Consider the following 14,835-nt stretch of genomic DNA (forward strand, 5'->3'; position numbering starts at 1 on the left):
TGGCCCCGCCTCCTGGGGTTCATATTCATACAACTTAAATACACGATGCATAAATATTAAATAAACAAAACAATATTGACAAAAAGAGCATAGAAATGTAAAACAATATAATTATAAAATAATACAAGATAATAATTAAAAAATTACCTCAATAAAAATAAACATAAGCCTGTGGAAATAAACATTGGCTGTAACAATGCTAGCAATAGTACACCAATGCTAAGCAATAATAGTGGCATCCACCAAAACTAAGGTGGCTTTGCGTTAAGATATAAAATGCTTCTAAAGCTCTGTACAGAAGGAATATACTTTCAAGACTTTCCCAAACAACATTTTTATTGTTTTAAGAATTTTCCTGTCCCAAGCTGTAAATTGGTTTGGCAATTTCTATTCCCACGGCATCTCCTTCTGTTTGCAGGTTGTAAAGTAATCTGATACAGCTTAAAGCATCGGCATTTCTTCCTTTCCCAGGCTGTAAACCAATTTATTAATTCTTAGTCTCACTGCTTGAAGAATCTCCTGGATTTCTGCATTGTTTAAACAGATGCTGCTGTGATTGATACTTGTACATTTCAGGAAAACAGGATGCTTTGATGTTAAAACTCCCCATACAAGTGTTGTGTATTATATTCATCATGTTTGGATTGAGCAAAATATAATGAATATATAGATAGAAAATTGCAGATTTTACCACCAGAACAGCTTGGGCTACATATTTCAAATTATTTGGCATCCCCTGTGCTACTTCTGCAGTTGCAGCCAATTGGTGTCAACATCTTTGTAAAGATATTAGGTTTTATTAGTGTGTTACCAACTTAAAAAACTTATAGATTTCACAGTTGGAGTTGTACAGTAGTTCTGCTTGACACTCAAACATTGATATCCCCCTTTTATCAAACTTACGTTTGACCAGTTTTGTGTCTTTGATTCTTTTTTTAATAACCTGTACAATACATATGTTCTTTTCAAAATCATGTCACATCAATGGCAGTCTAATGCCTATGTTTAATGTGATCATCTTCTCAGAAAAATTTACAGTAATGCATCTAAATAAACACCTGTCACTCACATTTTTTAATCTTTCTGCTTTTTACATTTCACTGTAAGGTGTGACTTTTGGTGCAATCTTTGAACTTGTCATTAAAAATAGTAACATTTGCAATTAGTATAAGACTCAGTGTAACTCTTTGTATATCAAAAATTGTTTTCATTTTTCAGAATCAACAGTGGTGCAGAAAAAAATGAAAAAAAACTACCAAGGCAATTGGGAACCACACTCATGTAATGCCTGAAAATAATGTAAGTTGGATTTCCTTTGTTTCGGTTACAGCAGTTTGCTATCAGACTTCAGTGCCTATACCCAATATAAATATAATTGATGGCTCATACTCAGACTAAGCAAAAATGTTATTATATCCCTAAAATCACTGATCATAGACAGGGTAGCTTTCTGATTCCTACACATCCTGTGTATTTTCTTATTTTCCCCTGAATTAATCAAACTTTCTATAAATATGGAACACCCTATATTCTTGTTCATTTGTAACAGATTTGGTGATAGATTCCTACATTAGAATGTTCCTTCAACTTGGGATAAGGGGTTCTGAACATGCTTTGTTAATGTTAGTTCCACTACATTAAAATCTTACATGGTTTGCATTTAAGTGCGTCATGTTTCTTAAGCTGGGATGCCATCTTGTGGATTCAATGATAAGGTAGTGAACAGAACTCTGTGAACTGTGCAAATGTCAGAAGCATAATTTATATACTCCAGAGCAAGATAATTCCAGTGTTATGAGTATTTTTTGTCCTCAAAGCATTCCAGCTCAGCAGCTATCAAGTTATTTCATGTTTAAACAAATAATTATTGTTGAAGGACTTCACAACAGGTCAGTGATTTGTGGATTATTCCTTGGCTGTGCACCCTAATGCAGATTAAGTCTTTCATTAAAAGACTGCTAATTCTGCTGGAATACTATAAGCAAAGTTCAGTATTTGATTTTTGTGGCCATGGAATGATTTTACCAGATAGTGGTAGGATGTGCCAGTAGCATCTACAGTAATTTTTCAAAAGAGGGCATATTGTTTCTAAAATGCACTACTTCCTTTAACAATAAAGAAACCAAATTTCTTATTTTCAAAAACTATACACATATAATGTTTTTAAACTGCAATGCTTCCATAGTACGTTCATATATTATTATCCCACTACCATTTTGTAATTTCTTATTTGACCAGTTTCCTTCTTCTTTGCGATGCACTCATGACCTAGACAAGGCTATGGATGTGTAAAATCGAGTAGCCACAGAGGCAAATACAATGCAGCAAATATTCAAACACACATGCTATCACATATTACTATTTTTAAAAAGCTATTGGAGACTGAAATTAACAATAGTAAATTTTTTTTGTGTGCAATATTTATTCAGTGTAATGTATTTTATTTCTACATTTCTCCAATTTTTAAGGTATCTATTTATTTCCCATTAGCAAATAACTAATGCTTCCTTTTATAAGTTAAACTACACCTACATCTTCACCAAAAAAAGTTATCCTCAGTGTACACTCCCAGTAAGTGTTGCCCTACTCTGCTCTCCGACTCTTACTTACCTTGGTGAAGAGGAGAATCTTCTTTTACACCAAACCCAGGACTACTGTGATGCCACAACTTTGCACACAGGAAGCTCATCTGGGCAAGCAGGAACCTCAATAAAGTGGAAAAGTCCTCTCCCTGCAGCTTCCCCCGGCAGCACCCATGAAACCCAGCACAACTGCCCATCAGTACTGCAGCTCCCTGGCAGCCCTGCAGATGTGCAAATGTCACATGGCATATTGAGGAAGAAAATAGTCATGTAAGGCAGTTTCCTCTTCCATCTTTTATGGCCTCCCAGTCAGGTAAGAAAGCACAATCAGTTCTAGCTGGGATGCCAGTCCATCCGTGCCTTCCATTACACAATTAATATGCAATTCAGTAAAATGCCTAATTCATACATTTCCAACCAAGACTTTTGAAAATCTTATAAATCTTAGAATATCCAGTTTAAATAATATAATTATTTAAAATAACTAGTGTTGTTTCCTTTTTATTTCATACTGTAAGTGAAACTAATGGCTAATGCAGAGAATGCTTATACTGTATATTGTATAACAGAACAGTGGAAAGTGTACTTGTGGAAAGAAAATATAAAAATATTGAATTCACTTCGGTGTCAGTGAGCGGAAAGTTAATAGGTCTTATACAAGTTAAAAAACTAAAGGAGTTCATAGATATGATTACCACAAGTAGTACCATGAGAGCTGCAAACAATGCAAAGAGCAGCATGTTACTCATTCTCAAGTAGATGATAATGTTTTCTAAATTATTTTTCCCCACAAAATTAGTTTAGTTTGTTTTATGTGACATTTTCATTCACTTTCTATTTAATTTTTTTAAATTTCTTTAAATAAACAGCTGTTTTATTTTTAAGCTCTATTGTATATAAATGCTTCCTCTCATGTAAGCACTGTCCTGTTTATTCTTTTCTTTTGAGAGTAAAAAAAAAAAAAAAAAAAAGTATGATCCCAAAAAAAGAGTTCAAAAAAATTTCACTCCTCAGAAATTGGTTTTCTTTTGAGTTCTGGAACACTAAATTGTATGTATTTTTGAAAGTACAACTTGCTGAACACTTTAGGTGGAAATTACCAGTTTTTTCAAAGATTATATTACCTCATCTTCTGTAATATAATTTAAGTTGATTTAATTTCTTTTTTACTTGCTTTTATTATTTTTAGCAAGGCCAGTATAGTATGTGAAACTATTCTAAATTGTGCGTTTATTTTTAATTTGGCAGGTAAAAAATAAAGATGCTGATGTATATTTCCTCCAGTGTTTTGCTCCTTGCCCAAGCATGATTGAACCTGACTGTGATATGGTAACTTATCAGGCATGAACTTTTTTTGGAAATGTAAAATTAACTTCTTGATGTTTAATTTATATTTTTTGTTGAGAAGTGTATGGACATTGTTGGGACGTAGCAATGCACCAGACAGCTAGAAATAGAAATACACACACACTGTATACAGGTGGAATCCCATTGTAATGAAATTTATGGGACCATAAAAATATTGAGTTTTGACAGAAATGTCATTATAATGAATATGGGGAAACTATGTATACTGTTGTCGCCGTGGTCTCCGGCGATTCGCTGTCTCTAATGGTACCACCGCAAGGAAAACTCTGTAGCTGCTCTGCTGCATCTGGTAAACAGTAAACCCAAGGCAAAGTAATTTTATCCTCTGCAGGATCAGGCTTGCCACATAATGTGCTTATTGCATGATGTTTAGAACATTGTAACACAGGGCTGTGACCTGTTATTTCTTGCATTCTCCTGGTCTGCCACAGCAGTGATACCAAGCCACTGGTGTTCTTCTAATTTGAAGATGAGAGCTAAAACAGGACATTTGCCTGTATCACAACCCCAATCTTGTGTGCTTGAGTGTTGAATTAACAGCTTCTATTTTGAATTTAGTCTTGAGACTGTACCTGCCTTCTTTATACAGTAATAAAGTACCTGTATTTTCCTTGGAAACCTGGACTCACTTTTCTGTCTCTCGTGCAACTAACTCTGTGACCCAAGCTTGACAATACCTGCATAAAAAAACAGCACTTCTTAATCTGCAAAAAAAAAATATTAATTTGAAAATGAGACAGTCACTATAACTTTTTTTTTATTATTATTATTATTATTATAAAATAACAGGTATGAATACAAAATGAAAAGGAGACGTTAGATGTAACTTTTTTTATAGAAATACAGACATGCTCCTATTTGTTTTTTTGTTCAGGTCCCAACACCCAATCTTTAACTTTTGTCTTTATTTTTTTTTCAGTCCATCAAATTGTTGACAGCATTGCAAGCGTGATTCCAAATGCTTTCAGCATGTCATTTTCCTTCATTCCGTAATAAACATTTTCCAAGATTGTTCATTTTTCTTTCAGTGTAAACTGACGATGTTTCCTACTTATTTTTGTTCATTGCAAAGAAAACATTGAAAGCACTATGAAACTCAAATAGTACAGTATCCACACATGATTCAGCTGGCCACGCAGACTTTCAGGGGAGCACTGACTCAGAATTCGGCTATTCCTGTCGTGTCTACACTGCCACCGAGACTGCCCAAGATGGGAAATTTCGCAACAGACTCTCACTTTCTTTTGGTCTAACAAGAAAGAGACAACCTGTTGCATGATTCCTGAGACTCCGCAAAAGTGTAGCCATGACATTAAGTATTTTTTTCTGCTTAATGGTTGTTTTCTTATAATGGAAGGGTTGAGAGTATTGCTGTCACTGTTATCTGAAACATCTTGATATAGCTATTAATATCATAGATATACTGTATAATTTACCTTTTATAAGAAAAATATTCTTTTGTTTAGGATCCTAACAGTCCTGTGAATTTTTCTGTACATGATATGAGTGCTGGTCGCCCTATGATAACAGGGTTTGGAGGTTCCAAAGGAAGTCCTTTGTTGGAGAGCAACACCTCTGGTTTGATGAACTTATCAAGGGTACTTTTAGCGGATTTTTCTGTACTATGGCGTTCGCATGTTGGTGATAGATCATAAAGTATAACAGGCAGACTGTGAAAAGCTACTGGGTCTCAAGGATTCCAACTAGTCACTTAAACATTTATAATGGGTAAATGTTGGCGTTTGCACTTCTTCACAATGGTGTCCACTGTCTTTTCTACCTCTGACCTCTTGTGCGTTTTCAAATTTCCTTTCTATCACCCCACCAATCAGAATATTTTTCTTACAATTTGATTTTGTTTGATGTATATTTTACTGTTCCTAACATGTACACTCTCAACACACTACAGTTAAATAAAAAAAGTAATATCTTGTAGCAAATAAGCCCTTTGTCCACCTCTTGAACCCTCAGGTACCACTCTGATGACCAGGTGAAAGTACAATAATTATTTATTTCTTTACTGTACCGTGCACAAAGCACTCTCCACACCACACTATTCATAAAAAAATCAACTCTATATAACAATAAACAATACTCTCCTCCTCGCCCAGACACTTGCCACCCTACCTCCCAGCTCAGCTCAGTGTACTGGGCTCCCCACAGTCCTTTTATAGCCCCTGACCCGGAAGTGGTTCCTGGCACAACCCACAAGTCCATTTCCTTCCGGGTCAGGGCAAACAGTCCTCTTCTTCATCCCGGGAGCACGTCGTTTCCTCTGGTCACGTGACTGTGACGCACTCCCGGGTTATAGGGCACGCAAGAGCCCACTAGCCCCCCTACAGCGACTCCCGGTGGCCCCCAAGGTATCCAGCAGGGCTGTGTGTATAAACTACAAAGTCCATGAGGCCCTGCTGGAAGTCGGGGCACCATCCTGCTGTCCGGAGGGCTCCTCCTAGCGGCCTGAGGGTGGCGACCGGAGTCCATAGCCGGTCGTCCATCACAATCTCTACAGACACTGGTTAAAAATATAACTCGTAACAAGTGAAAGAAATGGTTTGTCATTGATGTTACCTCAGTATAAGAGCATATTTAACAGTCAGAAAATTAATTTGTTAAAGCTAGTATTGCTCAATATGATCTGTGAATCATTAATATTAGACAGTGGTGCATTTATATATAGTATGAATGTGTGGGGATATTCCATCAACCAGCACAAAATTATTTATTTAATTTTCTATTATTGTAAATCAAATATAAAATTATTTAATTTTTCACTCACAACATTTGATAAAATGTAATCTTCCTCTAGGAGTTTTTTTAACAAGTCCAGTGAACTTTCTGTCTCAGAAAAAGAGGAAATATTAACAGGAATAACTTCAAATCCTAATAAGGGACTATTTAATAGAGTTCTGCACCCTGTAAGCGCTGGAAGTGAATGTTGGTCCCAAATGTTGAAGTCAGCACAGCACATTGGAAGATACAATCCACAGCCTAATCATGGCCATTTCGACCTGGGGATTCCTGGTATCCTTACTGGGCAAGGTTTGTGCAGGACCTCTCTCCTGAAAATAGACAAGAGCTTACTCTGAAGCATTTGAAGTCCCTTGACATTTTCCTTAGGGATTTCTTTGAGCTCCCAAAGTAGCCAGTAGAAAAACTGTTCTAACTTTCTATATTTTCAAGGAAGTCACAGGGAAAAATCATGAATTAATTTTTAGAAATGTACTATATCATAACAGTCACATTTCTGTTTTATTTTCATATAATACACATCATTATATTTCGGGTCTTGTGATCTAATCTGATTTCAAGTGGGAAAGCAGGTATCTGCCATTGAACTGTATTAGGAAAGATTTTTTTTCGGTTTTGAATGTGTGAATTTTATAACTATTCCACCAACATTCCCACTTGAATACCTTTGACAACGTGTCTTCCACAACTATGTGTTTTGCAGTGCAAAAAAAAATACTCATCTTACGTCCTCGTTAGCTGTTAAGTGCAACATCTTAATTAGTATAGATTTGTACTGTACATAGCTTTCAAGAAACTTATGGTGAACTATCTGGATTTTAAACAAAATACATCTTTTTATGTTTAGAAGATTTCTGCTCATGTGATTATGGAATTTGTTTGGAGCTTAAAATGAATATTATTTTGTAATTTGTGTGAGACCGATGACATAACATTTTTGGAAAATATTATCTGAGCAAATGAAGAGTTAACAATCTTGCTACCAGTACTCATAGCTTTCCTTTACAGGAAATAGCTCAGATCAAGTGATGGCAATATTTTACAGAATCAAACTTTTTTGTTGCAACTTATTATTGCCCTTTCTAATGTCTTTAAGACCCATTCCTTGTTGAATATTCAGATGATTGTCAGAGCAGGTAGGGGGTTGGCCCCATTAGAGAATCATGAACAAGGGTTAGGGTGAGGTAATCGAGGACTATCGTCAGAGCAATTCAGATTAGTTAATCAAACCACTTCACAAAGCATCCATGAGCCATTACCTTTAAATATAACAGTAACTCATAACCCAACAGCAGCATCCCGTGACCCATTTTGGGTTACAATCGTAGTTTAACACTAGAATCCCTGACCTGGGATTGAACCCGCAACCTCACTCAAGGCAGCAGTCTTTACCTCTGCACCAACCAAGCAGACATGTCTGCTTTGTAATTGATTGATAGTTGGGCTTCAGTTTTTACACATTGTCAGTAACATGTAAATCGAACTATTTCTTTTTCTTCGGTTATGTTCTTGAATAAAAGCACACTTGTTATACCTTTTCTGAAAGCGATTATTTGATATTTGGACTTCACACATTATACATTTCAGGTCAACATTTTGTCAAAAAACATTTCTGTTTTAGTTATGTGTTCACTATTTTTTGCCTCACCTTTCCTGTCATCCTACATTTACAGAGTTCATTGTAGACACGGAACACACATGAAATGAATGTATTCCAAATAACGATGTATTATTTACCCTATACAATTCCAGACACCTTACTCCTGGATAAACAGACCTTAGTTCTGAGTATTTGCATCCGACTTGACTTCAGCTGCCTCGGTGGGGCATGAGTGAGCGGACTGCCTGCTACCAGTACTGACACATTGCTAGTGTTAAGAAACCCTATTTTTACAGGGATGCAAAGGGGAAGGGCATCTTTTATTTTATTTTTTTTTTGACTGAAAGAGGAAGCGACAAATAATATTCTGGAAGTAATATTTTGTCTGTTGTTGTAGCTAATAGTGAAAAGTTCTATTAATTAAAATAAACCCTTTTAATTACTTACAGTGTAGCATTCTTCATTATTTATGTTCTGTGTGGTAATTGTTTAACTACTTGGTCATTCCATTAGGGAGGACTATAGCCCACTGATTACATTAGATTGATGTTAACTGTTTCATTTAGTTTGTTGAAACACCACTTCTGTACCACTTTTATGTTGTACCTGAGGTTTTGTTTTTTAAATGGTATAAAATGCATGGATAAAGAGAGGATGACTTATTATTGTCTAAATAACATTTATCATTCATTAAAACAGAGTTACATATTTATAAATATATTTTTACTAACTAAAATGGAGCTTGCATGCTAAGTTTTGTGACATTTTGTGAATGCCATTTTTTATGAATGTAAGGGTATTCTTTCAGGAGAGTCAAACCTGGTTTGTGAAAGGCCACACATACAGGAGAGTAAAATAGTTACTAGAATAAAGCTTGGTATATGACCATTAATGAAATCTGGGCTCTCTTTTTAAATCTGTGAATAAAAGTACTGACACTTCAACTTTTGTGAATATTGTCAAGATTAAGTAAGACATAAAAAATAGTCTCTTTAGTAGAAAGTCAAATTACTAAATTTTGTGTGACAGATGAAAAGAATAAACAGACACTACCCAAACCCTCTCGTCAGGGTCAGGCTAGAGTCAAACCCTAAAATGCTTACACCCTAAAGCAGGGGTCCGTGGCCTTCCATAGGTGGCGTGCCGAACCTATGTTACAATGTCATTCCGTGTGCTGACATAATTCTACCAATTTTGTTATATATAGTATCAAAATTGGTCGAGTTATAAGCCCATTATAACTGGATCTTATATCATCATATTCAATATTTTAAAATACATAGGATCATATAGGAAAAGAATGTTATGTAAAATTTTCAACACATTTATTAAAAATGGAATTACAAATTATAAATTACAAGTTTTTTCAATACAAAATACATAGTTTGAATAAGAAAAAATTACCAAGAATTCTAATATGATTAATCATTCTTGATTATTAATCAGAGCTATTAATCAATTAATGTAAACCATGATCCTGTACCTCTTTACTCAATTGCTCAATATCTGGTGTGTAATTGGTCACTTTTAGCTTCATGCAGGCTTTTTAATATTCAGGTGTTAGACAACTTCTTTGTGGACTCAAAATATGTTTTATATGTGAGAAAATTTGTTCATTTACGTAAGCTGAGCCACATGCCAAAAGCAGAGCACATGCGATTTTCTTTAAACAATTAAATCTTTCAGGTAAAGATGTATAACAATTGAGAATGACGGCCAACTTTTCCAGACAGTTTCCTTCAAGAGTTTTCCACAATTCTACAAATTTTGTTTTCCACAACTCTGATGATATTAATTCGATGAGTTCCATTTCAAAACTATCAACGTCCATCCACTCAAAAAGAGATAAGCCAAATGGGGACTTATTTAGATCAATTATGTCAGGTTTGAGGAGCAAAGAAAATATTGGTGTGTGAGATTGGAAGACTTCATATCATTTGGAAAATTCATCTTTGAGCGCTTCAGCGTACCTTTACATTTGGAAAGTACTTATAGGTGTTTGTGGTAATATCGTGCCAAAATATATCTAATTTTGATGCAAATCCTTTCCCGTATTCAAAAAGTTCTAGTATTGTTAGACCCTTTCCTTGCAAGTGCAAGTTTAAGTCATTCAGTTGTTGAGTTATATCAGTCAGAAACATCAATTTGCATAACCAGTCTTCATCATTCAGTTCTTGATTTCTTCCAGACATGATACAAACCTGTTCAAGACATTTCCTCAACTAAGCCAATGGACATTGCTGTATAGCGAGCGGTCCATATATGCACTCTTCATTTCCTGCAAAAGGGACTTAAATTGCCTGTGTGTCAATGAAGAATGAGAAACTATAAAATTAACTATTAAAAAAACTGTGTCCATTACAGAATTCAAGCACTGTGACAAGATTTTTGCAACTGAACTTTCCTGGTGTATAATGCATTGGAAACTCAATACTCAATGTCCAATATGATTTTCAAGAAGGTTAACAAATCCCTTTTCCTATCCAACCATTGCACAGGCGGCATCAGTAGCAACACAAAATAATTTATTTATGTTAATTTTCTGATTTTCAAAATAATTGAAAAATGCAATGATAATGTCATGTCCCTTAGTTGTACCAGAAAGAGGAATCAAGCAACATAATTCTTCATAACTACGATTGTTGTCACAATATCATGCTACTATTGCTAGGCGTGCCACATCATTTAGGTCAGTGCTTTCATCAACAGCGACACTAAATACAGCAGCTTGTTTTAATCCGGTTTTGTTGTTACATTTTCAGCCATATCATTTATTCGTCTCTCAATTGATCTTGCAGAAGCCGGTATTTCTTGAATTTGAGACAGTATTGTTTGTTTATTTGGTAAATCAGTGAATAAGACTTCAGCACTTCTCAAAAATTTTTCTTTGATGAATTCTCTATCTGTGAAGGGTTTGGCTTTCAAAGATAGACAAACAATTGTATAAATAGATAGTATAACTATATTTGGTGGCTTTATTTTTAGTTCTAATTATTTGATTAAAATAAGTAGTATGTTTCTTAAAGCCAGAAACAGCTCTTTTTATAGCTTCACTTTTCTCTTCAGAGTTTTTAAATGTGGACTGATGTTTAGTTTGATAATGTCTTTGTACACTTGACGTACAACACACAACACTTTCACAGCATAACACACACACACCGCACAATCCTTTTGTTGTACAAATCCATATTAATTTGTCCAAGTGTCTTGAAAAGAGCGATCATCAAGCTTTTGTCTTTCATGAGTTATTTTAGGGTAGTATATTACTTAATAATAACAAGAAACCCTTACATGTGAGTCGCATGCACAAAACGTAGGTGGGGACGTGGAGCGCAAACGCATGCACTGTAATTAAAATACAATAACGAGGTTTGTTTTAACATACCACTGCTTGCACTGAACACATGGTTTCCATTTACATATGAATCACATACACAAAACATAAGCGAGGGCATGAACGCGTGCACTGTAATTAAATTTTTTTTTTTTTTTTTTTACTATATTTCAATTCAATCAGAGTGCCATTGAAAATCGTTCCGCGTGTCATAGGTTGCCGACCCCTGCCCTAGGCAGGTACAGTACCAAACTTAAACAGACCAAGGGGCCCATGTGATCTTTGACTGCAGATGGATATGAAATACCACTGCTGCTTGTCTGTCTTTTTCATGTATTATCCTCCTATTTTTTTATTTTAGTACATTATAAATTGCTGCTTACCACTTGAGCATTTAAAAATGTCAGCTCAGTTTAGAAGGGCCCATTATGAAATCTCAGGTCCAGAAAATAAGGCTCACTGTATGGAGTCCATCATGCTTGAACTTGCCTTTGTATAAAATATGGATGTGATATTCAACAATATAAAGCAATTTAGAGCAGAAAAACTTGTAACTATGTAGGCTGTATTCTAGCAGAACTGGCTAGAGTTTGCAACATAGATGAAAGCTATAGGTTACAGTGACAAACAGAACCAAATGCTGGAGGACATGACTGCATCATTGAGCACACAGGATTGGAAAACAGGAACACATTTTAATATTCTTAAACTAATAGAGCATACTATGAATGGAGATTCTGGAAGAGAGTTCCTTCCAGTGAACTCTGTAACGCACTATGTGAGACTGGACACATTTATTTTAGCAGATCAGTATAAATACCTAGTCAAACATCACAAGTAAATATAAAGATATGTTTCAACAAAATTTTACTATCAGCATGTAAAAATAAAACAAAACATGATTAGATGGTCTACCCTCCATCTCACATTAGCAGGGAAAATCAGTAAATCCTTCACAAGCTTCATTTTCTATTTCAGAGCATCCCCATATACTGTATATTAACAAATCGTTCTTTAAGAAATTAGACTCCTTTATATCCTCATTTATTTGGAATCTGAAACATCTACACATCCAAAGGGCGACTCTACAAAGACCTAAAGCAGAGTGGGGCAACTTTCAATTTTATTACTGGACGGCAAGTATATAAGCTATAAAGACCTAGGAATTGACACAAATTAATGAATACATACAAGCCTGGTCTGCTGCAGAAATAAAATCTTGCTGTAATTCTTTTTATGCCCTACTTTGTGCCACAGTAAATACAAATTATCATCAATATACTAATAATACAAATGTCCATCAATCACTCAGAATATGGAACCAATGCAGGAGCACTTTAAGGCAGAGAAGTTTTTATTTGTTGTACCTGGGGTTAAAGCATTTAGAGAAGTGTATATAGATAATGTCTTTGCATCTTATAAACAATTACCCTTCAAGTTTAACTTCTCATCAACATAATTTTTGCACTAATTACAAAGTAGAAACTTTTCTGAAAGGAACCTGTCTAATTTTCCTCACCTCCCACCCATTTGTATTCCAGAAGAAACATTCATCGGTCTTGAAGACTTAGACAGCATCTCAATAATATATAAAAACATTATACAAAGAAAGTCCCTGTCTTTCAAAGAGCCCAGGGTAGGTTGTTGAAAGGATGTTTCACTTAACATCCCAGAAAAGGAGTAGAAGGCAGCCATGCATAGAATACACTCTAGCGCCATATGTACAAAGCATTCAGTCGTTAAAAAAGTCATTCATTAAAATCTTTTATCGAGCACATTTATCTCATTTAAATTTGTCAAACATGCATCCTGAGCAAAATCCAACCTGCAAATCTTGCAGACTAGATAAAGTGTCACTGGGCCACATGTTTTGGAAGTGCACCAAATTAACATCATTCTTGACAAAAAACTTTGAAGGCCTGTCAGACAACCTTGATGTCACAATCACTATTAAACCATTAACAGCTGTGTTTGGTCAGCTCCCAGGTGGGCTTAAAGTAGGAGAAAGTCAAATTGATTGTCCTTCACCAGCTGGCATGTAGACTTATCTTGTTCAACAAGAAGAATCCTAGACACCTGTTAAGTTAGTGGGTAAGTGATGTTCTATACTATTTGAAATTGGAAAAAATCAAATTCTTACTTAGTGTATCGGTTTAAAACTTTTTCAAAATATGGCAAGATCTGATTAAAAAAATTTAGAATAAACATTTATATTGGGGAAAAGGGTATTCTCCCTTCTTTGTTGTTTTTAAAGATTTGCTCTTGTTGTTGGCTCTCCTCTCTTTCTCTTGGGTAGGGGTTGAATTCTGTTTTGTTAAGTTTGACTTGATCGTATGGAATGTTATTTTCTTTGCATAAAATCAGTAATATTTAAAAAGGGGATCCTACTGAAATCTTCAAATGCGTGATTTTTCTCCTCAGATGGAGAGGTGCTATAGAATAAGTACCTCAAATGGCAACACATTCTGCCTCAGATTCTGAAATTTCTTACAGTAATTATTCTGAACTACAGGTTGTCATACAATGGTCAGCGTATTGTATTCTTTCCAGAAAACAGTCCAGCCGCAGCACAGTCATGGAAGGTTATGGCTCCAGTTATCAGAAAGGGAACATGAGGTTGAATTGTAGCCAATCTTTTATATTTGGCTTGTCATTTAAACTATTACAGGCTTCCAAATATATAATCTGCCACTTCCTGAAGGAAGCAATGGAAGCCATTGTTAATTTGCAGGCAGAAAACAGTTAACACATACTTAAGAGATTGTTGATCTGTTATTTTATTTGTCCGCGTGATGCTATAGTTTACTGTTTTAACAGGGTTCCCAAAGATTTCTTTTCTTATTGGTGGAGCAGGCAGGTTTCATTTTTTACAGTTGGGGAGGGGGAACGATTGTAATACTGTACCTTAGGTTACAGTTAATATTCTTCAGTTTTTGAGAATTGTGAATTGCACCATTACTTGTGCAGTAATGCATTGGCCTCCTGGTGCCTGACTGCAGGTCATGTAGCTTACTCATTCTCCTGGACTCCATCTACTTCTTCTGTTTACTTTTTGCTTTCATATTCCTGCTCTTTTCCAGCATTTGCTGCCCTGTTTTTGCTTCATAAATTATTTATTATTGTCCAGTAGTCATTCATGGTGCATTTGGTGAGAGATATGGAGGGGGTATCATGCTTGCGTTGTTGTCCTCTACTGGCAC

General features: G+C 35.3%; 1 protein-coding gene across 1 annotated transcript in view; it reads left to right on the forward strand.

Annotated features, from left to right (window-relative positions):
- Positions 1-14,835, forward strand: part of lemd1 (LEM domain containing 1) — a 73,223-nt gene that overhangs the window by 33,173 nt on the left and 25,215 nt on the right. The window contains exons 4-7 of the mRNA XM_051924695.1: positions 1,219-1,281; positions 3,772-3,779; positions 3,831-3,911; positions 5,417-5,548. Coding sequence (XP_051780655.1) covers positions 1,219-1,281; positions 3,772-3,779; positions 3,831-3,911; positions 5,417-5,548 — 284 coding nt within the window. The remainder of the gene's footprint in view (positions 1-1,218; positions 1,282-3,771; positions 3,780-3,830; positions 3,912-5,416; positions 5,549-14,835) is intronic.

The sequence above is a fragment of the Erpetoichthys calabaricus genome, chromosome 3, assembly GCF_900747795.2.
Source record: "Erpetoichthys calabaricus chromosome 3, fErpCal1.3, whole genome shotgun sequence".
NCBI lineage: Eukaryota > Metazoa > Chordata > Cladistia > Polypteriformes > Polypteridae > Erpetoichthys > Erpetoichthys calabaricus.